General features: G+C 46.4%; 3 protein-coding genes across 3 annotated transcripts; 2 read left to right on the forward strand and 1 right to left on the reverse strand.

Annotated features, from left to right (window-relative positions):
- The first annotated feature begins 2,796 nt into the window (after nucleotides 1-2,796).
- On the forward strand, nucleotides 2,797-10,615 carry ywhaqa (tyrosine 3-monooxygenase/tryptophan 5-monooxygenase activation protein, theta polypeptide a). The gene is made up of 6 exons (XM_084699523.1): nucleotides 2,797-2,935; nucleotides 3,570-3,988; nucleotides 7,461-7,584; nucleotides 8,662-8,825; nucleotides 9,200-9,295; nucleotides 9,539-10,615. The coding sequence occupies exons 2-6, from the start codon at nucleotides 3,695-3,697 to the stop codon at nucleotides 9,596-9,598; spliced, it is 738 nt and encodes a 245-aa protein (XP_084555649.1). The 5' UTR covers nucleotides 2,797-2,935; nucleotides 3,570-3,694; the 3' UTR covers nucleotides 9,599-10,615.
- A 518-nt stretch (nucleotides 10,616-11,133) lies between these two features.
- adam17b (ADAM metallopeptidase domain 17b) lies at nucleotides 11,134-18,520 on the forward strand. The gene is made up of 18 exons (XM_084700185.1): nucleotides 11,134-11,663; nucleotides 11,920-12,052; nucleotides 12,256-12,389; nucleotides 12,505-12,593; nucleotides 12,712-12,901; nucleotides 13,503-13,633; nucleotides 13,824-13,910; nucleotides 13,990-14,100; nucleotides 14,203-14,347; nucleotides 14,456-14,547; nucleotides 14,637-14,789; nucleotides 14,989-15,188; nucleotides 15,364-15,467; nucleotides 15,902-16,036; nucleotides 16,180-16,307; nucleotides 16,389-16,556; nucleotides 16,811-16,867; nucleotides 16,962-18,520. Exons 1-18 carry the CDS (start codon nucleotides 11,576-11,578, stop codon nucleotides 17,397-17,399), a joined length of 2,583 nt encoding a protein of 860 aa, XP_084556311.1. The 5' UTR covers nucleotides 11,134-11,575; the 3' UTR covers nucleotides 17,400-18,520.
- On the reverse strand, nucleotides 18,521-23,958 carry cpsf3 (cleavage and polyadenylation specific factor 3). The gene is made up of 18 exons (XM_084700186.1): nucleotides 23,774-23,958; nucleotides 23,386-23,449; nucleotides 23,180-23,277; nucleotides 22,926-23,054; nucleotides 22,614-22,791; nucleotides 22,281-22,370; nucleotides 21,972-22,122; nucleotides 21,690-21,865; nucleotides 21,386-21,544; nucleotides 21,004-21,150; nucleotides 20,699-20,851; nucleotides 20,482-20,590; nucleotides 20,246-20,344; nucleotides 19,831-19,925; nucleotides 19,646-19,733; nucleotides 19,491-19,557; nucleotides 19,198-19,294; nucleotides 18,521-19,106 (listed from the first exon to the last, which is right to left on the reverse strand). The coding sequence occupies exons 1-18, from the start codon at nucleotides 23,842-23,844 to the stop codon at nucleotides 19,005-19,007; spliced, it is 2,073 nt and encodes a 690-aa protein (XP_084556312.1). The 5' UTR covers nucleotides 23,845-23,958; the 3' UTR covers nucleotides 18,521-19,004.
- Between the last annotated feature and the right edge of the window lie 226 nt (nucleotides 23,959-24,184).

Below are 24,184 nucleotides of genomic sequence, written 5' to 3' on the forward strand. Positions count from 1 at the left end.
GTGAAACACATGAAGACAATAGACGACGGCATCTCTCATTGGGAATTAAAACATGTTCATTATCTAGCTGGGGATGGGGGTAGGGGTAGGGGCACAATGCAGTCTGCATGTTTAAAGCCTCCACATAAGTCAATACATGCCAACAATGATTGACATGGACCACCTCTCGCTGGTTTCATGTGGCCCTTCACATTATTATCTCTGTTCAACTTGACATAATTATGCCTTCAGCTGACCTGGAATCAGGTTAATCAACCCAGTAGCCTATAATCACTAGAATACATTATATTAGTATTTGGGATCCAAGCTGAAAGCCAGTTCCATGCCATTACCTCAGTGGCTGGTGAAGAGGTGGACTAGGATGCCTGACTAAGCCTGATACAGAGATGAGTGACGTGCGCCAGCAGGAAGAGGATGCGACGCATCAACGTGACTCAGCATTTTGAGCTCACAAATCAATGGTGTGAAATTGATTGAGCTATAATGACATCCAATCCCTTTAAGCTTGATTAGAATTTATTCTTTCACATGCTACTGAAAAAATAAATAAAACATTCCAATTGTTAGGAATTAGTTCCACCGCCAACAAGCTTAGCATACCAGAGAATTAAAAAGTCTAGTGTGAGGAATTGCTGTATCATTGCAAACCACAAATTGATTAGCTGTAAATGTTCTGCTGTACTGTACTGTCCAGGTACTGTTTTTAGATGTGTTGGAGAGCGAGGTGTGTGGATGTAATGGGATGCCTGTCTATAGTCTCACTCTTGTATTCAGAAGGTACCTTTTGGAGACGAACAGGAATCTGTGAGCCATGCCAGCTCCCTGGTATGGCTAACAATACAGCTCTGCTGGGTCTAACAGACACCAGACATGTCTGTGTGCATGTGCATGTGTGACTTTGTGTGTGTGTGTGCGTGTGGTAAGGTTTGGAAGGATTGGAGCACAGACTGAGACTGCCTTGTTACCAGGCAGGTTTCAGGAGGCGAGACAACGCCCAGAGGGTTTTTTTCAGTTCTTTTCAGAAAGAGTGCACATTACGTAATGCCGGCTGACAGCTCAGAGACTGTTATGCGCTTGCCAGCATGAGTGCCATATACTTTGGTGTGTGTGTGTGTTTGTGTATGGGGTGGGTGGGGTGGGGGGTTGGATGAGAGCGCAGGGTATGAGTTTGAGTTGGGGGGTCATCGTGGGGTCTGGCTGGGGGAGACACTCCCTGGCTGCCCACATGCCCACCTACAGTAGTCTGTGTCCCACATTCAGCTGGAATCCAGAGAGCAGGCTATGGCTGATGTTATCTCCTGTCTTAATACTTCATCTTTCCTCTGCTTCTAATGTTTCGACCCTCTCTTCACACTCTCAGAAGGCTATCTCTGCTCCCTTCCTCCCTTTTCCCTCCCTTCCCCCCCCTCTCTCTGTCTCCCGCTCTGCATCTCTCTCTCTCTTTCCGTCTCTCTCTCCCCTCCCCCATCTTAGACAGGCAGAGAAGGCACCGTAGATTTCGACAGACTCAGGAATAAAAACCCATCTTGACTGCAGCTGCGCTTGAGGGAGCCATGTCTCTGACAGATCTACCTGTCAGTCGTCAGAACACGTATCTGTCTAAGATTCTGTCATCAAATGGGCGAGGCTGTGACACACAATGATTCACTGATAATTAATAGAAAGGAGGGAATGGTTGCAAAGAACCACCTTGTCTTTGGTTCCCAAGCTGTCTGTTTGGCAAAAAAGCTATTGCTGAGCACATTGATGTGGGGACACTGGACCTCATCCCAACAGTCTCACTGCGTGATGATACAAATGATGAGGGAATGTATGATGAGGGAATCCATGGGCTGCCATCTGGAATGATGGTGTCCTGGCCACAGGGCAACACTCATTTAATTGGTGTGGTATATAAATGTACCACTGGCTCCCTTCAACGTTACAAACTAAATTACAATGTCTCTACTACTGTACATAGAACACCATGATGGACCTGTATTATTCCATTCATGTTTCACTACATAATCAGAACACTGAGGATATACAGTATAAACTTTTGGTGTGTGTGGGGGGAAGGGGAGGGGGGGCTTTCTGTGAGGCTCAGGGAGGAGACTCTGGATTGGTTGGACTGGAGTGGCTGCTCCTTACTGGGAGAGTCCTGACCTGACTCAGGCAGGGGAGGGTCTAGTCTGGGGTGTCTCCTTCCTGATCTTTATGCACTGCAGGGATTGTCTGTCTGCAGCTCTTGAATCAATAAAACAATGTAACAGCGATGGCCTCTCATTGTCTATCAAATCTATTACATTGATGGAAAACTGCCTTGGTTATATTTATGTATTACCATCTTAATAATAATAATATTTTACATATCAATATATATATATTATTTGGCAGAATATACTGAAATGAACATTATATTACTCACATTTATATTAGGCTATGGTCCTACACATTAGCAACATACACATTAATGATACTCCTGCACAAATCCTTCTGCCTGTCTTGTCTTCCAGCAAGCTGAGATCAATCCACATCCATGTGTTTGTTCCACCTGCTTTAAAAGTTTACAAAAAATAAATGAAATCCTACACTCACCACACCCATTACTGATTCAGGCTCCTTATGTGCACGCGCGCGCCTGTGTGTGTGTGTGTGCAAGGGTGAATATCCATGGCAATGATGACGTCATCTCCCTTGCTCTAATAAGAGGAGACCCCGTGGCTTCCAAAGTCTGCCTTCTTTCCCCGCGCTATAGCCCTACTGGTTATCATTTTGAGTGATAACGGTAGGTCCTTCACAATACCGAGGTATCATTGGGTAAACTTTCTCTTGGAAACGCCTTCTGGTCAGGGTTGGTTGAAGTCGTACGATTTTATTCCACCCAGAGCTGAGAGCTTACACGGAGGGGCGGCTCGGAAACATCTCAAGCTTGGGAGAGAAAATTCTTTATCTGGTAAAGATTAATTTGTTTGTGATTAACTTTTTATTTATTTATTTTGGAAAGAAACGTGAAGGGACGTTTGGTAATGTTAAATATCTGCGCGTTAAAGCCACGGTGTAGCTAGCTTACTAAAGTAGTCAATCCTTTGCTGACTGTCAGTGCAGCCAAATCCGTCAGGCCGGGGCGTCTCGTGGGATAGTAGCTAGCTAAGCTAGCTAGCAAACGTTGCAAGCTATTTTGTCTTAACTAGTGAAGTACTAGCGTTACTAGTCAAGTTATTTTGGTACTCCACAAGCTACCAGTACTACGTTATTAGCTAACATTGGCTTTGTAGCTTGCATTGCGTTCGTATTTGGTACAAACCAGTCAACATTATTTTCCTGAAGGCCAGTTAGTTAGCAGGGAAGGTAACTCTAAACTACTTTTACGTTAATTAACTGTATGTGATTTAGTCTGACAATGAGGGATAAGCAATGTAGTTAAACAAATGGAAGGCGCAGTAATACTGCAGGCCAGCATTATGGCTGTCAAGCATCAGCAGCAGTATCTGCAGCAGTTGGAAGTAGATTTTTGCTGGTTCGCCACATTTTTATGATTTTTCCACTACGACAGATTAGTAATAATGTGTTTGTCCCCATCTTTCCAGGTGCTCTGACAGGATTACTGATATTCTCACGATCTTCACCTTATTGCTCCAAACGGTTGTCCCTCTCCCTTCTCTTTGGACTGAACAGTTAATTGCGAGCGACAGTTTGAACACATTACATAGACATGGATAAAACGGAGCTGATTCAGAAAGCCAAGCTGGCCGAACAGGCCGAGCGTTACGACGACATGGCAGCATCTATGAAAAATGTAACGGAGCAGGGAGCGGACCTGACATGCGAGGAGAGAAACCTGCTGTCAGTTGCCTACAAGAACGTTGTCGGAGCTCGGAGGTCAGCATGGAGGGTCATCTCCGCTATCGAGCAGAAAACTGAGGGGAGCGACAAAAAGCTTCAGATGGTCAAGGAGTACCGGGAGAAGGTGGAGTCGGAGCTGCGAGAGATCTGCAACGATGTATTGGTAAGTATAGTCGAGCCGTGTAGCCATGTTTCACAATCACAAGGATTAGCATGTATCAATTGAGCCATTTTGTAATGCCTATTTGGAAAAAAGGAAAGGAACAGTGACGACGTTAGAAAGAAATCATCTGCAAGCCTGGGGGTTTAGCACAAGCAACAAATGGGGTCACTCGGGGTATAAAAAGTAGCATGGTTTAAGTGAAGTACTATTCCCTTGATGTTGACACAATTGGAATAAAAATAGCTGATTTGCTATGCTACAAATGACAATTAACTGTAATACTCACTGTCACGTTAGACAATGACAGCCATAATTGTTCATAAGGAGCTACTTTCATTCACGGACTTTGCTTTTGCAAGATAGTCATAGTGATGTTCATCTAAAACTGCTGGAAGGCTGCACCAATTTATTCTGTGTGAGCAGTGGTGCAGTGGAATGACCTACCTTCTCTACTCACTGCCCAGAATCAATATATCTGTTGCAGGCAGAAAGCTGCAACTCTCCCCCACCCCCAACCGTCTCTCTTGGAAATTGCAGCGAATACTCAATCAGGGTCTGTCTGACCTGAGTGAGAATTTACTGTCAAGATCATCTTAACACGAGTGGTCCTGGTTGGAAGGAGGACATTTAGCGTGAATCTCTTTTGCTGTCAGAAGTTGTTATGCTAAATGAAATGAGGCAGAACAGTGTGAAAATTGGGCCACCAGGAGGGTTCCACTGTACTGCAGAGAGACTAAATTAGGATTGCACCATCCTCGTCTTTATGAAGGGAGGGAGGGGGGGGGGGGGGCTAACTTGGCTTTGAACTTCCTATCTGAACTGTTTGCTGTTTCCGTCTTATCGGTTGTCTCCATGGCAAAAAGTTTATTGTTGCACCTGCGAGTGGGTGTGGTGGTCATGGTGACAAACGGCACTTGTCTTTTTGCTAAGATTACATATCGTGGCTCCCTAGCGTTGGTCCAAATATCCAGTGTCTGCCTTCTTGCGTACTATGTGGAAGTGTTGAAGGATACTGTCCCACTCTGTCATACTGTGCTTGACCTTACCATCAGCTTACTGTGTGACTCAGCCCATGTGTATGACTATCCTCTGTTGTCACCTTGTCCTGCAGCAAAGTAAACCTGAGCTGAGGAAGAGTGTGTGTTGTTGCAGTGCTAAAAATAGGGCGCAGATATTATCGCAGTTGGCGGATTAAGAAATGTTTGTGCGAAAGCTTAGCTGCATTGTTCAGCTTATCCCCCTCCGAACCATGGGGGTGTCCTGAGCATCAGGGCCCCATAGAAAAGGAGCCATTAGAACAAAACAGGCTATTGAAGCCTAATGCACTTCCTTCACACAAGTGCTGCTGGGTGAAATGGACTAACGTCATATTTTAAGCTCCGTTCTCTGCTGCTAACCTCTACGAACGTTGATGTTGGTTTGGTAGCATCACTGGTTTCCTGTCAAAAAGGGAAGTGACTCCTGTTCTCCCACACACTATAGCTAGAGGGTCCTAATGGTCTTTACAACTAGCAGTTTCTCAAGTAGCTTGTCACGTCTGCTGGGAAGACTGTTTAGAAAGGGCACAGTCATATGTAGATACAAAAATGGGGAAAGAAAATCTCAGTGGGGTATTGTATCTATGCCAGAGCATGCTGGGAGCTGGAGCACCCAATTTAAAGCCGATCCACAGTAATCCAGATTGCTCCGTTTTATATGCGCACCCTTTGATCCGGTCTGTGGCGGTACTAACTGTCCGCACCTCTGTGCAGGCTAGCAAGCAATGCAAATGGCACCTCTGTATTGCAGAGACCTTAAAGCCACCCATCTGTGGCCCCCCATCACATCCTGTCCCTACCTTCCTGCACTGACCCTGGCCCTTATCATCATCATCATCATCATCATCATCATCATCATCATCTTCTTCCACATCCAGGATGTAGTGCTGGTGGGACTCCTACCGAGCGAGCTCTGAGGACAGCTTCTGTGTGCTCCAGTTCTGCGCTGGCCATCTGGTAGACTTGCCCTTCCAGGCCCCCATCTGGGCCACGGCGTGCAGGCTCTTTTATTACATAATCCTAATACTGTTAGGCTACATTCTCCAGAGAGGTACAGGTACACGATTCAGGGGCTGAATGTGATTAGTGCTGCTGGACATTGTGGAACAACCCGGCGACTGATGTGATCTGTGTAGCCAAAATGAACTAACCTAGAAAAAGCCTGTAAGAAAAGACATGCCATGGGCTATGTCTCAACCTGATCAATAATATGGTATGCCTTGCCTTGATGTTGATGCCCAGTAAGGTGCCCTGCCCTGCCTTCTGCTCTCATCCATCTTCTCATCTCTGCATATGTCAGGTGTGCACATTCCTCCTGCTCCGTGAAGGCAGCTCCCTACAGCAAGCGCAAACGCTTGCCAGGGACAAGATGGAACAGGCAGATATGAGAATGCAGAGAAATAATCAAGTGTGTGCCAATACCATGAGCCAGAAAGCAAACTGTCTTGTGTGCGTGTATTCAGTGGGAGCTCTGTATGTCTGCATTCAGTGTAGGCTGTGTGAGGTGCCTCTCGTCAGGATGTCTGTGGTGAGGATGCCTCTGAGAGGAAACGCGGCTGGCCCTGCCCTGTTCCTGGGGCCGCCAGCTCTGCGGAAAGCTGATCGTGTGTTCGAGCAGGAGAGCATGTGTTATTCCAGGACATGCAGCTTACTCTAGTCTTGTGTTGACTCCCCCACGCTCCCAAATAGCTGACCTCGCCGGGATAGTTGTCGTAAATTAGATCTCTTTCTGGCGCTGCTAATCAGTCAGTCAGTCAGTCCAGTCTGTGTGATGGTGACTCCACCCAGGCTCCCCTTGGTGCAGGGTCACCTCGAGCTGGGTTTAACCCTCGACATGATGCTGGAACCATATTTACACCAATGATCTCATCTCTCCTACCAGTGCTGACCTAACGGGAGGCGAGGAAGCGGTTAACCATGGCAAAAGCCAAGCATGGGGTACAAGCATGTTACAGGCCTTTCCCCCGGGGGAAATTGTGAACTGTGATCACACAGGGAGACAGTAGTAGGCCTGTGCATGTCTTGCACCAGCATTCAGCAGAGCTTGTTTCTACCACAACCAGTGTGTGGCAAGTCTGAGGCCGGGGTTATGTTCCTGTGTACAGCAGCCATGACTACATAGTGGTTTCACTCAACATTTCTTAAGTCTTTTTAATTGATGTTTGACTTTTCATGCGGCTGCGACTTAAGTCTCAGTCTGTATAAATGTGCCACCAAAAGAAATATCCCACCACATCTATGGGTTGTGGGGATAACCTGACACATGCCCCTCCTCTCCCATTTTCCAAAAATGTATTTTCTGTCTTCTTGGTTTAAAGTGGTAATATCCGCTAACGACTTATTTCTAAGTCCTGCGTTTTCATCTTGGTTGTACCATTGTGGTAGATGCCTAAGCACAATGAATTGTAATAATTCTCTCCCCTCTCCATTTACAGGGACTTTTGAGCAAATACCTGATTGACAACGCCCCCAACTCAGAGAGCAAAGTCTTCTACTTGAAGATGAAGGGAGACTACTACAGATATCTGGCCGAAGTGGCTTCCGTGGATGACAAGAAGGGTAAGTCCAGCCCTCGTCTCACGCCAGGGGCCATAGTCTGCCCTGGACATACCCAGTATTTCAGTGAGAGTGAGGTGGTGCACATGGAACAGTTTAATCTGCATATGTTACTGTGGTCGAGTAAGACACACTTCATCTTATTCATTTAGCAGATGCTTTTTGGTGTTTTATATTGTTGCTGAGGACAGCTGCCAGATTGTCAATGAGGCCAGTGTAGTTAGGCAATCTGGTTTTGGACTGGAATTTTCTTTCTTTCACATGAAATGATTGTGGACCTCAAGGGTATTTACCATGTTCTTACTCAAGCATCCCTGACCCAGCAAGCTGCTGTTCTCTGGCTAGAAGGCTTGGAGTTCTGCTTAGATCTGTGTGTGTTGGAGCTGGATCCAGACGCTCGCTCAAGGGGACGACAAGCTTGTTTGTTTAGTTCAGGCTGGGTGGGTTTGGGCTCTAAACATGGGTGATGTGTTTCTGAACGTTCCCTAGCTTGCCCTCCCTCACCCGGCTGCCCCTCCCTCCCAGTGAGTCAGGCCTCTGCTGCCTTGCTGTCAGGCCCCTTTGCTCCCAAGTCCGCCCCCCACCCCCACACATCATACGAGTCAGGATTACTGCTGTCTGAGTTGCCAATCCTCTCCCCCCAACAACAGCATGACCCCTCACTTCACTCTAGAACGGAAGGAAATTCCTTGGCACTATACGACTGAGTTAGTGTTTCACTAACTTGCTTCTATGTGGGCGACATGTATCCTAGCTAATGCAGGAAGATTAGTTATGCACTAAAGATAAAAAGGTGAAGTTGCTTTATGGAAGGGATTGTTTAAAGCACAGTACTTCATGTATCACTCCCAGATATGGTTGGAGTGGTCAGTACTGACTCAGGACACTCGACAGCTAAGGAAATGACATTGGCCTAAATGGGCTCCATGTCTGTGACCCCACTCGTACCCTGAGGCGTCTTGACATTACGTTGTCTCTTTGCTACTAGTCACATTGTCTGAATTTTGGTTTCTCAACCTTTCCAAATGTCACTGTCCCTGCCATCAATCTAAATGTCGCCTTCCTTCCTGGTTTCCTCAGAGACGATATCCAACTCTCAAGACTCCTACCAGGAGGCGTTTGACATCAGCAAGAAGGACATGCAGCCCACACACCCCATCCGCCTGGGCCTGGCACTCAACTTCTCTGTCTTCTTCTATGAGATCCTCAACTCTCCAGAAAAGGCCTGTGCCCTGGCCAAGCAGGTAAGGTTCATCTGTAGACACAAACGCACACACTCATCTCCCTGTACATATGTATGTGAACAAGGGATGTTCATGATTTATCATGAATCGGTTATTTGCTGTTAAGAATTGAACCGGTTATCAACTGTATCAACTGATGACGTTTGTCTCCATTGTCAGTGTACAAATGGCAGTAATTGCACCCCAGTGTTTCCACTATATTCATCATTACCACCGCAAGCGCCGGCTTTTCCGTAAAATTGTTTGTGCATTTTGTTTTTTAGTCCTTAATGATTAATTGACGATTCATGATTAACATGTTCAACTACCGGTTAAGGAAAATGCATGAAATGTGCAACCCAAATGTGAACCACTGTACGTGCGTGTGCTTGCAGGCCTTTGATGATGCCATCGCAGAGCTCGACACCCTGAGTGAAGACTCGTACAAAGACAGCACGCTCATCATGCAGCTGCTCAGGGACAACCTCACAGTAAGATCCTCTGGCCTCCTCGCAGCACCCCCCCCCAGACACACACACACACACACACACGCACCACTGCACCTCCCTAGCATTTACACTATTGATCTGATGTATTTTCCAAACGAGGCAGTTCCTCAGTTTTTCTTAAGAACTTGCTCAGTCATGTGATAGTGATTCAGTGATATAAAGGGTGTTTTGTACACAGTAACAAAGTGCTTTATGCATGCTGTCCCCCCCCCCTACTTCCTGCAGCTATGGACGTCTGACAATGCAGCAGATGAGGCCGAGGCTGGAGAAGGAGGAGAGAACTAGAGCGCCCCCTGTCCTCGGCACAGAAAATTTAAAAAGACAAAAAAGAAACCTTTTTACACATCTTCATTCCTTGTTGTTCCACTTGAAATGATTATAGTATTGAAAGTTTGTTGTCGCCATGGAGCTGTGTATGTGTGGAAATTCAAATCATTTTAGTTTTCACCACTCTGCTTTTGGTATGAAGAGGCAAAATGAATAACGTGATATCTCCATTCTTGAGTTGGTGTTTGTCCTGGCCTCCCTGATGTACTGTTTCTGCTCTAGAAAAGGATTACTAGCTTCACCTAACGTTAACATCAACTGTCTGTTTGACATGAGACTGACAATGAAGGAGAGAGAAAAATATGTATCTAGACGGGCTTGTATTCCTAGAATGCATTTACAATACGGCTAGGTTGAGAAAGGGATGGCAACACTGTCACGCCATTCTCAAATTTGACAGGAATGTTGGGAGACCTCCATCTCCCAGTCATGGCCCTGTAAACACCTGCCTAGTGTCGTAGGTAAACTGTAACACTCCTCTGAGGCCGTTGTTCTCAAGCTAAGTAGCAAGACCACAAGCATCTCTGTAGAACAAATCCAACAGGCAACTGTCTCTTGTGATGGATGGTCTCTGGAAGGTCATGAAAATCCCCCCCTTTCCCTCTTGTTCATAATATTCACCTCAGTGTTACTTGGTAGCATGTCTGACAAGGAAAAGGTGGCACTTTAAGACCAAAAAAACACAAAAAAAAGGATTAAAAAACTAAAAGTACATGCATGCCCATTTTTGCAACGTACACTGGAATGGAAATTAATATTGCGCATACACAAGTCCCACTTGTTTAAAACCTTTTCATTGCAGGTTTGTGCACTTGTGAGAGGGTGTATGGTTTGTCCAGTGATTGTCATTAGAAATTCAGACCACTTGTGTTTTTGCTAATCATTGATTGTAGTCCCCAAAGCCTTGTGAAAATGTTTAATGCCCAATGTAACAGCTATGTAACATGAATAAAAAATTACATTTTATAAACCATACCTTTTTGAGTCTTTAAATTAGTTTCATTTGTGAGAAACATCTAACTCTGTGTCACGTACATTTACATTATGATAGGATGATCGCTGAATGTATGTGTATAGTAATTTTAAGTCAACAATGTAAAATGAGCTAAAGTGACAGTCACTTTAGCTACTTCAGGAGTACCACTTCGAAGTTCAGATACATACAAGCTCAGAAACATTATTAATAGACTGGCTGAGACTTCTGAGTATAGCAGGCTTACAGAAACCCACTTCACACCCTGCGCGAATATTTTCGTCTATCACAGTGACACTCATTACTCAGAACAGAGAGTATCTTAGACCATCTGAGAGGCTACGTTGTGTAAAAATTAGTTTTGGGGGTTTCTTACATGGTAGCCTACAGGTCTAAAAATGGGGCATTGCCTGGATACAAACACCGAATTAAATGGACATGCTGACGTTGAGATAACATATCCAAGCATTAAAAATAGATCTGCGCAGATGTCGCTCAGTTTGCAATCCCCCTGCTAAAGCTTTATTATTCTTATGTAAGAGCTGATGACTAACGCCACAATTTTTCGCATCTTTCTTCGAATTGCTTGTCTACATTTATTTGCTAGTTTCTAAAGATCCAAGTGGATGTAAACGACAGGTCGTTCATTGATGGAGAGAATGGAGTGATATCCGTCCCTTTTACAGTATATCCGTCTGTAATACCAGCATTTTTTTTAACCGAGTTTACAGTACTTCCGGGTGTACAGGCGCTCGCTCTTAACACGAAAAATTGTTACAATAGAGACACGCGAAACATATTAAGAATCGGATTCAGTTTGTTACAGTGACTGAAATTGGTTACATTTTCACCCGTTTGGTGCACAGAAAAGCAAGTTAAGAGGAGAACTCATAAGGAGCAAAGAAACTGTTCAGCCGAGTGATAGCAGCTTTTGACAATTAATTGTAATCACAAATGTCGACATGAGGCTAATATTTTTGTTTCTATTCACTCGATTTCTAACTAATTGTTGGACAAAACCGCCTGCGGATGTTGAAGACCGTGAACATGGTAATATACAAACTTGATTTTCCGTTAAACTACAGTGTATGAATGACTCATGACTTAACACAATAACACAACTGTTTTACATATACAGCTGCCGAGTTGCCTATAGATAATTTGCGAGTAGGAAAACATATTTTTGCAAAATATCGTGAAAAGTGTAATAACTTCGATCTGTTTGGATCAATACAAAATCCGTCTGGTTTATGAAACAGCTGTTTTGGATCAATAAACTAATTGAGTGTCACTCCCCGCCTTTCAGACACCCTCAGCGTAATGCTGACAGACTTTGAAGTCTTACCTATTGCTAATCTCCAGACCCACTCAGTCAGAAAGCGGGACATCCAGACACACACCCATGTTGAAAAACTGCTGAGTTTCACAGCCTTGCAGAGGTAATAATACCATCGGAAAGACCCTTCTACTGAGGCATGTTTGCATGTGGAAAGTTTGACCTGTTTCAATTACAAGTATATTAAATAGACTCTTCAAGCAACTGGTTATTGTAATCAATCATGTGTATTCTGTTCTGTTTGCCTCCTCTCTAATTGGAGTGTTGTAGTTGATCTTGGAATCAGTGTCTTTGTTGTCTTTTCAGACATTTCAAGCTGTACCTGAGGACAAACACAGAGCTGTTTACAGATGACTTCAGGGCAGTGTTTGTGAACGAGGATGGTAGAGAGGAGAGGTATGATGTCAACAGACAGAACTACTTTACCGGACACGTCATTGGTAAGACAATCAGGTCGGCCTGAATAGCAATTTCTAAAAAGCCCTAAAATGTATGAATTGGAGTGTCTGATTATATATGTCATAGTCCTACTTACCATCCTGTATCCATTTAAAGGAGAGGAGAACTCTCGAGTGCAGGCACACATTGATGATGGTGAATTCTCTGCACACATCCTCACTGACGAGACAGAGTACAACATAGAGGTACCCTCCTTCTCATCAAAGGAGAATTATAACACAAACTGTCTCCTAAGCCTAAGACTAAGAGAAGATGTTGGTGTCTCTCCCTCTCTCTCTCCCTCTCCCTCTCCCCCCTCCCCAGCCCCTGTGGCGCTTCACAGGGACGCCCCCCGATGGTCGTTTGCTGGTATACCGCTCTGAGGACATTAGGAACATCAGCCGCCTGGGCTCGCCCAACGTCTGTGGCTACGTAAACGCAAACTCCAACGACCTACTTCCTGAGAGCATTATCTCCAGCCTACCGTTGGAGGAGGAGAAAAGCCAGGGAAAGGGTGAGCTCCAGATTAGAATGGAGGGTGTGTGTGAGAGTGGGATGAAGGCACGTGGACAGGGGCGTGTACGTGTGCGTCTGTGTGTGGGTGTGTGCACCATGGTGAGATTTCTCCAGTCAGTGATTTAAGCTGATTGAATCTCCGGTTATACATCACAGCAACAGACACATGGCGTGAGTGTCCTATTGTTCTGCTTTTCCTCCAGCTTCAGTGGAGTGAGGGAAGCAGAGCTTCCTCAGTGAAAAAAAGGTTGTCACATCCTGTCCCTGTGCTGACCTGTGTACCACCTCAAAAATGTCTGTCTATATTTCTAATGGACGTTGATAATGGAGGTTTTCTTCAGGCAGTGTGTTCCAGCTCCCAGCTTACGTTCTGGCTCACACAGGCAACATATTCAACTAGAGTTAAATTAATCATCATACCCTCATTGCTCTCATTAATTATACATGGGAGGTTAATGATATGGGTGTGGTACCAGAGGGAGGTGACGATGACATAACTGTAGAGGCTGTAGGAGGGGCAGATTGAGGGAAGTTGATTGAAGTTGACAGAGTTCTACTCTGTTTCATCTCCTCTGTTCTCTGTTCTCTCCTGTCCTCAGAGTCTGCGGTCAGAGAGAAGCGCTATGTTCATGACCACAAGAAGAACACCTGCCCTTTGCTTCTGGTGGCGGACCACCGATTCTTCAAGCACATGGGCCGCAACGAGGAGAGCACTACCCTAAACTACCTGGTGGGGGCAGTGTTTAGAATGAACAGCATTAGGGACAATCTATGTTTAATACTAAAATGTGAATAGAATGCAAAAGCAAAATACAACATGTCGCCAGTGTTTGTTTCATTGATATTTTTTAATGAGTGTCAACAATTTCAGAAACGTCCTACACAAATGTTCCTATGGTCACTGAGTGTACCTGTTGCAGATTGAGCTGATCGATCGTGTGGACGACATCTACAGGAACACGTCATGGGATGACGAGTTCAAAGGTTATGGGGTCCAGATCCAACAGGTGAAGATCTATGTTATGACATCACTCAGAGATACAACCAATGCCAATCCTGTTTACTTACCCATAATATCCTCGCCAGATCATCATTGAGAAGAGCCCCACCTCTGTGCAACCTGGGGTTGCCCACTTCAATATGGTGGGCAGTCCAGTGGAGGGAGAGGATGTATGGGATGTGAAGACGCTCCTTGAGGTAGACTCAAAGTTCACCAACAAGGATGACTCTGCACAGCATGAGGACACAATGTCTTAACCTTACTCTCATTCTCATGATTTCTTTGTTCTCTCATTCCAGCAATTCAGCGTCGACATCGCTGAACATGCACCCAACGTGTGTCTGGCTCACCTGTTCACCTACCAGGACTTTGAGGGTGGGACCTTGGGCCTGGCCTACGTGGCCCCCTCCAGACCAGGCGTTCCTGGTGGGCTCTGCTCAGAGAGTAAGCCCTCTTGTCAGGTTACCCCTGGTTAACACTTTTTCTGCTGAATATCTGCTGAAATATATTGTATTTCTGGGGATCATTCAGGGTTCGTTTCTCCACCTCTAGAGTGTCCTTCATCGGCAACGGAGCCCAGATCGATCTACCTCAACACGGGGCTAACCAGCACTATGAATTATGGGAAGACGATTCTCACCAAGGTGTGTGAATGGAGCTGTACGGATGATCGTGTTTTTTTCTGAAAGAGCAGATAGCAATCAGCAGAGCTTGTACCATCTGGTCTTCTCAGGAGGCAGACCTGGTGACCACCCACGAGCTGGGTCATAACTTTGGGGCGGAGCACGACCCAGATAACATCCCCTACTGCGCCCCCAGGGAGGATCAGGGTGGCAAATATATCATGTACCCCATCGCTGTGAGTGGGGACCACTCGAACAACAAGGTAACCCTCCGTTCCATCCCAAAACAGCTTCTACAGGGCCAGATGTACACTACCTATGTGCTGTATGTGTTTAGTGTAGAATTGTAGTGTACACATGACAGTTGCATATAAGGTGACAATAACAGCTGGATGCTTCTAATATGAACTCACTGACTGACCACAAGTGGTGTCATCCCGGTGGTGTGTTTGGCGCCCCCAGCTGTTCTCTAACTGCAGTAAGAGCTCCATCGTGAAGCGTCTGAGGGCCAAGGCCCCCGTGTGTTTCCGGGAGAGGAACATTAACGTGTGTGGGAACTCTCGGGTGGAGGAGGGGGAGGAGTGTGACCCGGGGCTGCTGCACATCAGTAACGACCGCTGCTGCACATCCGAGTGTAAGCTCCTAGGCAACGCCACGTGCAGGTGGGTCAGCCGCTCCTCTGATCGCTGGCGGGGCTGAGGGGGCGGGGGCAGAGGAGTTGAGGGTGTGTGGGAGATGGATGTTCTAGAAATGTAGAGCTTCTTGGTTGCGATGCTGTCTCGGTTAACCATCTGGCTCCTCTCTCTCTCTTTTCTTTTGCCCCGCCCCCCATTGCAGTGATCGGAACGATGCGTGCTGTAAAGATTGCCAGTATGAAGTGAAGGGTAAGGTGTGCCAGCAGCCCATCAATGCCACTTGCAAGGGGAGGGCCTACTGCACAGGTGAGCCCTTTACCCACTGATGAGAGAGAAAGATGCTCATCAACACAGCACACTACTCACTATACCGCCAGATAATAAAATGATAAATTGATCACATGGAACACATGCCATTTTCTAACTAGCTCACACTCTTGTGACACAACAAACTGCCTTTAAGCAAAAACAATTGTTTACCTTTTTAAGATCAAAATGTTGGTCCCTGTGTTTTCTGAGGGAGTCAGGTGGCAGGGCGGTTAGGGAATCGGGCTAGTAATCAGAAGGTTGCTGGTTCAATTCCTGGCCGTGCAAAATGATGTTGAGTCCATGGGCAAGGCACTTCACCCTACTTGCCTCGGGGGAATGTCCCTGTACTTACTGTAAGGCGCTCTGGAAAAGAGCGTCTGCTAAATGTAAATGTCAGATGTTTTATGTTGGTTGCTTTTTGTCCCCAACAGGAAACAGTAGCGAGTGTCCGTCCCCTGAGAATGCTGCTGACAAGACAGTGTGTCTGGACAACGGCGAGTGTCTGGGCGGAGTGTGTATCCCCTTCTGTGAGGCAGTCCTGGATCTGCACTCCTGCGCCTGCAACGGTACCCAGCTCAAATGGCCCTTTAATGGCACCATAGTCACAGTGATGACCTCCCCCAAAAGTCTTGATCATAAGAGAGATGTTGCCTAAGTATTACACTTAAAATGCAGCCCAAAAATAGATGAGTCCTCTCCTCTCTCCTAGACACCAACTCCTGTAAAGTGTGTTGTCGCAGCGCCAAAGGAGTGTGCGCTCCCTACCAGGATGACAAAGAAAACTTTGTGTACCTCCGCAAGGGCAAACCCTGCTCTGTGGGGTTCTGCGACGGAGCGGTACGGCCTTTAAATACCCCTTTCAGCTCTCTGTTTTTCTTTCTCCAAGCCCTGATTTAGAAGTCCTGTTTTTCCTCTCAGGGAAAGTGTATGAAGGAGATCCAAGATGTCATCGAGAGGCTGTGGGATTTCATCGATAAGCTGGACATCAACACTTTCGGGAAGTTTCTGGCCGACAACATTGTGGGCTCAGTGGTGGTCTTCTCACTCGTCTTCTGGGTCCCCCTCAGTATCTTGGTCCACTATGTGGTAGGTGCCCAGGCTCTCCCAGTGCCGGCTCTTCCTACAGGCGACATAGGCAGCTGACTAGGGCGGCAGGAAGAGTGGGACGGCAATGTCCCCATGTACATGCAATTTTCAAACAAGTTTTTTCAAACAAGTTTCAAAAGCACTACCAGCAGAGGGTGCCAACCACAGCACATCAGCACACTGGGCTCTCCGTTTGAGTCAAATGGTTCACAGGCTGTGTTTGTCACTAACATCTTTTTTTCTGTGAATTTTAGGACAAGAAACTCGATGTGCGTTATGAACAGAACACCAAGTCCATGTTCTTCTCAAGCGTAAGTTCTGCTCGGGCAGGATCACAGAATGTGCTGTTGTCATGGAGATGCTCCTCCCCCTCCCCACTCACTGACGCCCTGTTTGTGTTTCCAGAATGCAGAGCTGTTGAGCAGCCTGGACTCATCCTCAGTGAGGATCTTCAAGCCCTCTGTTCTCTCAGCTGCCATGCGCTTCCAGGCCTCCGGCCCCCAGCAGACCAGCACACCCCCAATCTCACCCCCATTCACAGCCCCAGCCCTGGCCCCAGCCCTGGACCCAGCTGCAGGTCCTGCCACTGCCCCAGCCTCCATCCCCAGCCCAGGCTCCAACCAGCCTCCCCTGGACAGCCCCCGCATGGCCACCATCCAGGAGGACCCCAGCTTCGACTCCCACCTGGACACTGAGGTCCTGAGAGCCTTCCCCCTGCCTAAGGGCTCCACCTCACGCTCCTTTGAGGACCTGACTGCACGTCCGCTGGGACGCAGCAACAAGGCCATGTCCTTCAGACTGCAGAGGCAAGCACGCCTCAACAGCAAGGAGACCGAGTGCTGAATGAGAAGCCGAAAGAAAGCGATGGATGTGTGTGTGTGTGTGTATGCGTGTGTGCTTGTGTATGTATGTGGAGGAGGGAGTGGGTAGAGAGAGAAAAGAACTAGAGAGGAGGAAGAGAGGATGGGGAGCTGAAGAAGAGGCCCCTAACGAGAACAAGCTGGACTTGTGTATTATCTAATATGTGGGATGACAATTACGAAATGATTAATGTTGAGTTTGACATCATGCATTGTAAATTGAAAACATACCCATAGGGCTGGGTGTTCAGCTTTGGGTGTTACTTCCTTATTTGAGCGTAAACACCACCTGACCTCTGGAGACTTGGTTGAACCCAGTGGGACAAACAAGGTGTCTAACATGGTATGCTGTAACAAGTCACTAAAACCAGTATTGCTCAACATTTCCTGGTAAGTTTGGAAACCACAGCTGCAGTCAGAATGACGTTGAGTTCATGCCACATGCTTAATGTTACAAGGGTGGCCATTTTGTTTTGTAGGGACTGTTTTCAAGACAATTTACAGTGTTTGAGAATGACTTCTGACAATCAGAAACTTTGCAAATGTATCTCTACTGTTGTGACAGCCTCATGCGACTTACCACTCCTCACTGTTGATAGTGCCTTATGTTTTTGTTGTTCTATGAAATACTGATTTTTATGTACTTTTATTATGTAATTTGCCATACATTGGGATTTCCTATATGAATGCGTAGTCATTTACCACATTTTGTGATGGGTTCTCAATTGCCATACATTGTGATGTATGAGTGTTGTCATTTGCCATTGTTCATGTGTTTTCACATACCATACATGTTTATGTATACATCATTATATTTGTCTTACATTGTGATGTCATGTGACATACACTAAGCACTTCCTTGATCTGAGCTAGCTGTGTCGAGAGCAGACTAGCCCACTGATATGTCTCTGCACCTCTGCTCTGTCCTGAAGCACCTCTGCACTAAAGCACAGGGTCATTTTCAACTCCTGCCACTTCCTTACACTTGTGATGTCCTTTTTATAGTGTTAACTGTCTGTGTCAAAAATGTGTTTAATGAAACTGATGTCTTGTGACTGCACAGTTTTACCTCACTGAGAAAACTGAAATAAATAAGCACAAACATTTGGCCTCAGAAAGCTTTATTTAAAAAAAAAATACAAACATTGATCAATTATCAAAATAACTTGTAAAGATACAGCACAAATCTTGTTCAGAGTGAAAGATGAAGATTCCTTTGGAACCAACGAGTTCACAAACAAAGATTCCTTTTTTGTGAAATAAGAAAAATATAAGTACACAAGAACTACAATAAGAGATTTTTTTTCAAGCAATGGCATTCAATTCAAAATTGTAATGAGTTCATCAACAGACTACAAATGTTCATTTCATGGTACTCCTCTACCAGTGAGGGAAGTGACATGACATACATGATCTCAGCACAGCTCTGCAATCACGTAAACCCATGGGCTGACAGGATGTGATGACATGGCAGGAAGTGCTCATGAAGGCCCAGCAGAGGGTATGCAGTGGTCCATCTTCCTCCAGGGTTCCAAGCTGGCTGTGGGGAGTCATCCAGGATGGACGTGGGTGGCAGTGGGGGCAGTCCTCAGATGACGGGGTTGAGGGCGTCATAGAGGCGCTGGACGGCCAGCTCCACCATCTCTCTCAGCGTTTCGTCATCCGTGCTGCCCTCCTCATATTCCACCGTCTACACACGGGGGAGCAGGGTTGGACGCCATCACAGAAGACAGATGGATGAATGTGGACTGTGTGGTGACACGCTGAGGGGCCGTACTCACTCTGGTCTCTGGGTTGATGTAGGCGGTGTTCCCGTCCACGGTCAGGGTGGGGTTCTTGTTGTCCTTGAAGTCCACACAGTCCTCTCCAAACATGTCTCTGTGAAGGTTGTGGAAACCATGAACAAAGATCACCCATCATATTAGGAAAACTACACTCTGCCTGGGCTTAGGGACAGATGCATGGTGCCACTGGAGACTCTTGTTGTGCTACCGTCCAACATGGCAGTCTCTAGATTGGTGGCAAGCATTGGCAATGTAGTCCAATAAAACTATTTTTATCTGTTTGTGCTTACTGCAGCATGATCTCCAGTCTCTGGAGGAACAACTCCATGTCCACTCCCTCCTGCTTGGGCTCAATCACTACAGGAGAAGCAAGAAAAAAGAGATATCAATTAGGGACTAACTACTAGGAGGGGGTGTGAAGGTTCTGAAGGTTCTGCATACTGACTTTTCTGGGCCTTGGGGTTTGACTGGACCTCCAGAACCACGGTGGTGACAGCATCAGCGTACATGTCGTTCAGAGGGTTGGCAATCCACTGGAGGGACGTCGGGGGGGGATAAAACATTAGCGAACAGGCTTCCTGATATATTCTGGTACGGTTTAAAAAAGGCACACAGAAACATCCTCCTCACCTCCAACACCACCATGCCAGTCTCGTGCACCAGCGTGATGTTCTTGAAGATCTTGATGGTGATCTTGTCCGACCCCTCCATCTCCTCCACATCTCCTGCAGTCACATGACACAGCACCTCCATCACAACCTCCATCACAACCTCCCTCACCCACACACACAGCAGACCAAGGAGAACCCGGGTACATGGATCCATGCTTGGACTGTACAAGGCTGGCAATGAGGACTACATAGGGACTTTAGATGAACAGAGCGTAAATATGGAGTATAAATAGATCTTGAATATAGTAGTGTAAGAGGAAAATAAAGGTGTACATACTGTGTGTGTGTATGTATATATATATATATATATGGAGTATAGTAGTTAATTTTAATTTAATTGAGGATTTGAGGTGGGGGTGCATGAAGGTACCCACCGGCCAGGCTGCGTAGCTGGCTGACCAGCAGGGAGATGGGGCCTGAGAAGGGGATGGCCTGGGTCTGCTTCACCGTGCTCATAGCCAGTTCTGTGTAGTCTGGGGAGAGAGGTCTTATTCCAGATCAAATGATTCCAGTGAAGACACAGACAAAGCCATGGTCCTTGGCCCGGAACACTGAGGCACAACCTCAGAGACACAGACTGACTTGTATGTGTGTGTGAGGTGGTACTCACTGGACAGGTCCGATGGGGTGAGGATGTGGTAGCTGAAGTTCCTCTTCACCAGGATCCCAGAAACCCTCTGGCCTTGAGCACACCTCTTATCAGCCAGGGAGCCCATCACCTGCAGCATAGCACAACCATCACATCCTGTCCTTCATCCACAAGAGGGGAATGTGAGACTAGCTCTCCCCAGGTGTCCAGTCAGGGGGCAGGTTTTGGGGGGTCTCACCTTGGCCAGTTTCTCTCCCCTGAAGTTGAGGGTGACGGCCTCCGTGTTGCGGGGGTTGTGCACCTCGATGTGGACCTCGTCGTTGTCCTCGTACTCCCGGATCAGCGCCGCCTTCAGACGAGCCATCTCGTTCTGCTCGCCATGCACCAGGATCTGAGACGCACACACACACGTCTCACATTACACTCACACTCTGGCAATGTGTCTAACATACACAAGCAACATAACTGGAAAAACATAACAATAATAATCCCCTGAATAATAAGGATTTCTGTTTGACAGAATGTATCTGTGTTATTTCATACCACGTGAGGAGGCTTCAGAGCCCTGATGAACTCGCTGGTCTGCTGGTAGTCAGTGTGGGCGGAGAAGGAGATGTAGTCCACGGACATCTTCAGCTGCAGCTTCTGACCTGACATGGTCGTGATCTCCTCAGGCTCCGACATGATGTGCTGAGGACAAAACAAACAAAGACATGGTCAGAACTGGACCAAACCAGACCAGCTTCATGCTTGGCCCATGACACAAAAAAAGTATTTTCTTTTAAGTAAATTACTTTCCAAAGCACTTGCCAGGTTACTATAATACATAAGTATAAAATACCTCTATATACTATAAACTATACTACGCTATGTACTTAGAGGAACACTATATTACACCATCAGTCAGTAGGGAAACACCCGCCACCTTTGCAAGGGTTCCCTCCACGCAGTATCCAGCGATAATGACCCCATTCCTCTTGTCAGTACACCAGCTCTCAAACAGCTCCCGGGACAGACCGCTCTGCATCATACCCGGTGAGGCCATCACCACGCTCGGGCCGATGTCGTCAAAGTGGTCCATGCTCTGGAGGAATAGGAGCACTCTGGAATAAACGTTGACTGGACAAATCGTTCAATCCCCTGGCTGGGTGCATGTATTTATATGATACTAAACACATGGTAAGGTCTATATATGTTCTGATGAGTTCAGCTCGGTGCCCGGCGCCCACCTTGAGGTTGCTGATGTGCTTGAAGACAAAGGGGTTGTTGACGTTGATGGCCTTGCGAATCTTGTCGTTCATGGCGTTGACGTAAGTCTGGTACACCGCCATGCACTTCTTGGCCAGCGAGGAGGCGTAGTAGATGGGAATGTCATGGAGCTCCGGATGGTTCTGCCAGTACTCATCTGAAACACACGCACACACAGGATGAGTACATCTGCTGGGTGCCTACGGACACACAGGCCAGTGTTGGTGTGTGAGCAGAGGGGGGGAGCTGCGGCCCCGTCTCACCCAGGATGAGCAGCAGCTCCTGGGCTCGGCCCAGAGCAAACACAGGGATGAGGCAGCGGCCCTCCCGGTTGACAATGTCGTGGATGGTGTTGCAGAAGCGGGCCTCTCGCTCCTCCCTCTTCTCATGGATGTGGGTTCCATACGTGGACTCCTGGGAGAACACAGACAACCATGGCCAGCCAGACAAATTACCAAGACCAGATGACGTCCGGGCTTAGGGGCGATGCATGGTGCCATTGGAGCCTCTTTTGCTGTGGTTGGTCATCAGGTGTGATGTTAATGTTAATGTGTGCTTCAGCTAAAACTCACTGTGATGAGGATGTCTGGTTTGACGCTGGGGATCTCTGCTGCCATCAGATGCCGGTCCTCCTGGCGAGAGAAGTCTCCTGTGTACAAAATCTACAGAGAGACACAGATCCGCCACAGCAAACTGTCAGCACACGTTACTGCAAGTTTATTGTTTCAGTGTAAGACACAAAACTGCCACCTATTGGTCAGAATTAGGATGGAAATATGTTTTTCTTGGTCAACATACAGCTTTTATACATATAGGGGAAGTTCGTGTATTATTTTATCTTGTGTGACAGCTAACATGACATGAGCATGGAGAAGTCTTTACTGGGTAGAACTGTCAGATCTCACCTTGACGCCCGCTATCTCGATCATAAACATGGCGGCGCCGAGGACGTGGCCGGCGTGGTAGCACCAGAACTTGATCCCTGCCACCTCCTTCACCTCGTGAAAGTTGATGGTCTCGATCTTATCCATGCTCTCCTCCAGGTCCGTCTCTGTGTACAACATGTCATCTGCAGAGATGTTGCTAGAAAAGGAGACGTGACAATCAAGCTTTTTTTTGTAATTTTTTTTTTTCAGCTGCCATCTTGGAATTGCACTGTATTACACAGCCTTTGTGAAGCAAACGAAAACAAGGAAGGCAGTTAGAATGTAGTCTACCTGACTTTTACATAATCAGACAACAGCCAGCGATAGATAGCTTTGGTGGCATGGGTCATGAAGGTCCTTCCTTTGAAGCTGGTTTTCTGGAGAAACCAAGGCAAGGCTCCACAGTGGTCCAAGTGGAAACTAAGGAGATTTAGAAGAAAGGAGGAACATTTAGTAGAAAGAATATAATCGAGTCAGTTCAACAGACGTCATCAAACACTGATCGTCCAAGATCCTCATCACTTCGATGAGGTAAGGTCACTCACTGGCTGATGAGAAGCAAGTCGATCTCAGCTGGATCGATCAAATCAATGTAAGGAAGGGCGTCCATGCCCTCGAGGCCAGGATGGATTCCACAGTCCAGCTGAAAGTGTCAGTAGGTCACATGTATTTTATGCTTGTTCATTCAATCTACCTCAATAAAATGTTACATTGACAGCGTCAGCGGCAAGCGTCTCTGTCATTTTAATACCATGATTTTTCGGCCTTTGAACTCCAGAATGATGCAGGACCGTCCCACCTCCTGACCAGCTCCCCTGAGTAAGACAACAGCCACGCGAGAGTCAAACACCTTTCCAAGATAACAGTAACGTCAGCTAGCCTTGAGTGTTTACTGTACACCTGCAATGATGGTGGATAACCAACTAGCTAGCTAGTTACCTCGTTAACAATAACACAAGCTAGCTGTGTCGTATATTCCAACAGAGTTCAGGTTAACAGAATACCAAGATAGCTATCTAACCATGTACATTCTAATTACTGTTATTGTTTGTTGTCACAACTTTACATTATCGATTGTAAGCTTACGTTAGCTAGCTAGCTATGCTACTTATTGTTAGTTAACGTTGTTGAGAACTTACAGAGGCCTGATGAGGAGCTGGTCACTCTCCTCGGCTGGTACCGTTACATCAACTTTACGTTTTGTGGCCATATTTGCCGCAAAATAAAATAAAAAACAGAATAAATACGTTTAGTAGATCATCAACATTCCTCCCAAAAGTTGTGCAAATCAGCGGCGCACGTTAACAGAGGTACTTCCGGTCCAGTGACAAGTTATGTCCGTCTCATCAGTTGTTTCATTGGTTCCGCTTTCGTCTTCCTGCTTCTAATTTAGTTAAACAATTAGTACTCAAATTTAACGAAAGCGCCAAACGAATTACTCCATGGTTCAGTCCTCTTTGCAAGTTTGCACTGCTGAATATATACAATCAGTTTCTAATACACGATGATCAATTAATTAATGTATGATCACAAAATACAGTCAATCACTA

This window comes from Hypomesus nipponensis, chromosome 6, assembly GCF_054491055.1.
Source record: "Hypomesus nipponensis isolate SF chromosome 6, ASM5449105v1, whole genome shotgun sequence".
Classification (NCBI taxonomy): domain Eukaryota; kingdom Metazoa; phylum Chordata; class Actinopteri; order Osmeriformes; family Osmeridae; genus Hypomesus; species Hypomesus nipponensis.

Bases quoted from the DNA above. Each gene is read 5' to 3' on its own strand.
- ywhaqa (XM_084699523.1), top strand. From the start codon at position 3,695: ATGGATAAAACGGAGCTGATTCAGAAAGCCAAGCTGGCCGAACAGGCC. The intron at 3,989-7,460 runs GTAAGTATAGTC...CTCCATTTACAG, and splicing joins AGATCTGCAACGATGTATTG to GGACTTTTGAGCAAATACCT. The intron at 7,585-8,661 runs GTAAGTCCAGCC...TGGTTTCCTCAG, and splicing joins TTCCGTGGATGACAAGAAGG to AGACGATATCCAACTCTCAA.
- adam17b (XM_084700185.1), top strand. From the start codon at position 11,576: ATGAGGCTAATATTTTTGTTTCTATTCACTCGATTTCTAACTAATTGT. The intron at 11,664-11,919 runs GTAATATACAAA...CCCGCCTTTCAG, and splicing joins TGTTGAAGACCGTGAACATG to ACACCCTCAGCGTAATGCTG. The intron at 14,548-14,636 runs GTGTGTGAATGG...TGGTCTTCTCAG, and splicing joins GGAAGACGATTCTCACCAAG to GAGGCAGACCTGGTGACCAC.
- cpsf3 (XM_084700186.1), bottom strand. From the start codon at position 23,844: ATGGCCACAAAACGTAAAGTTGATGTAACGGTACCAGCCGAGGAGAGT. The intron at 23,055-23,179 runs GTGAGTGACCTT...AAATCTCCTTAG, and splicing joins GACTTGCTTCTCATCAGCCA to TTTCCACTTGGACCACTGTG. The intron at 22,371-22,613 runs GTGAGATCTGAC...GTCTCTCTGTAG, and splicing joins TCGAGATAGCGGGCGTCAAG to ATTTTGTACACAGGAGACTT.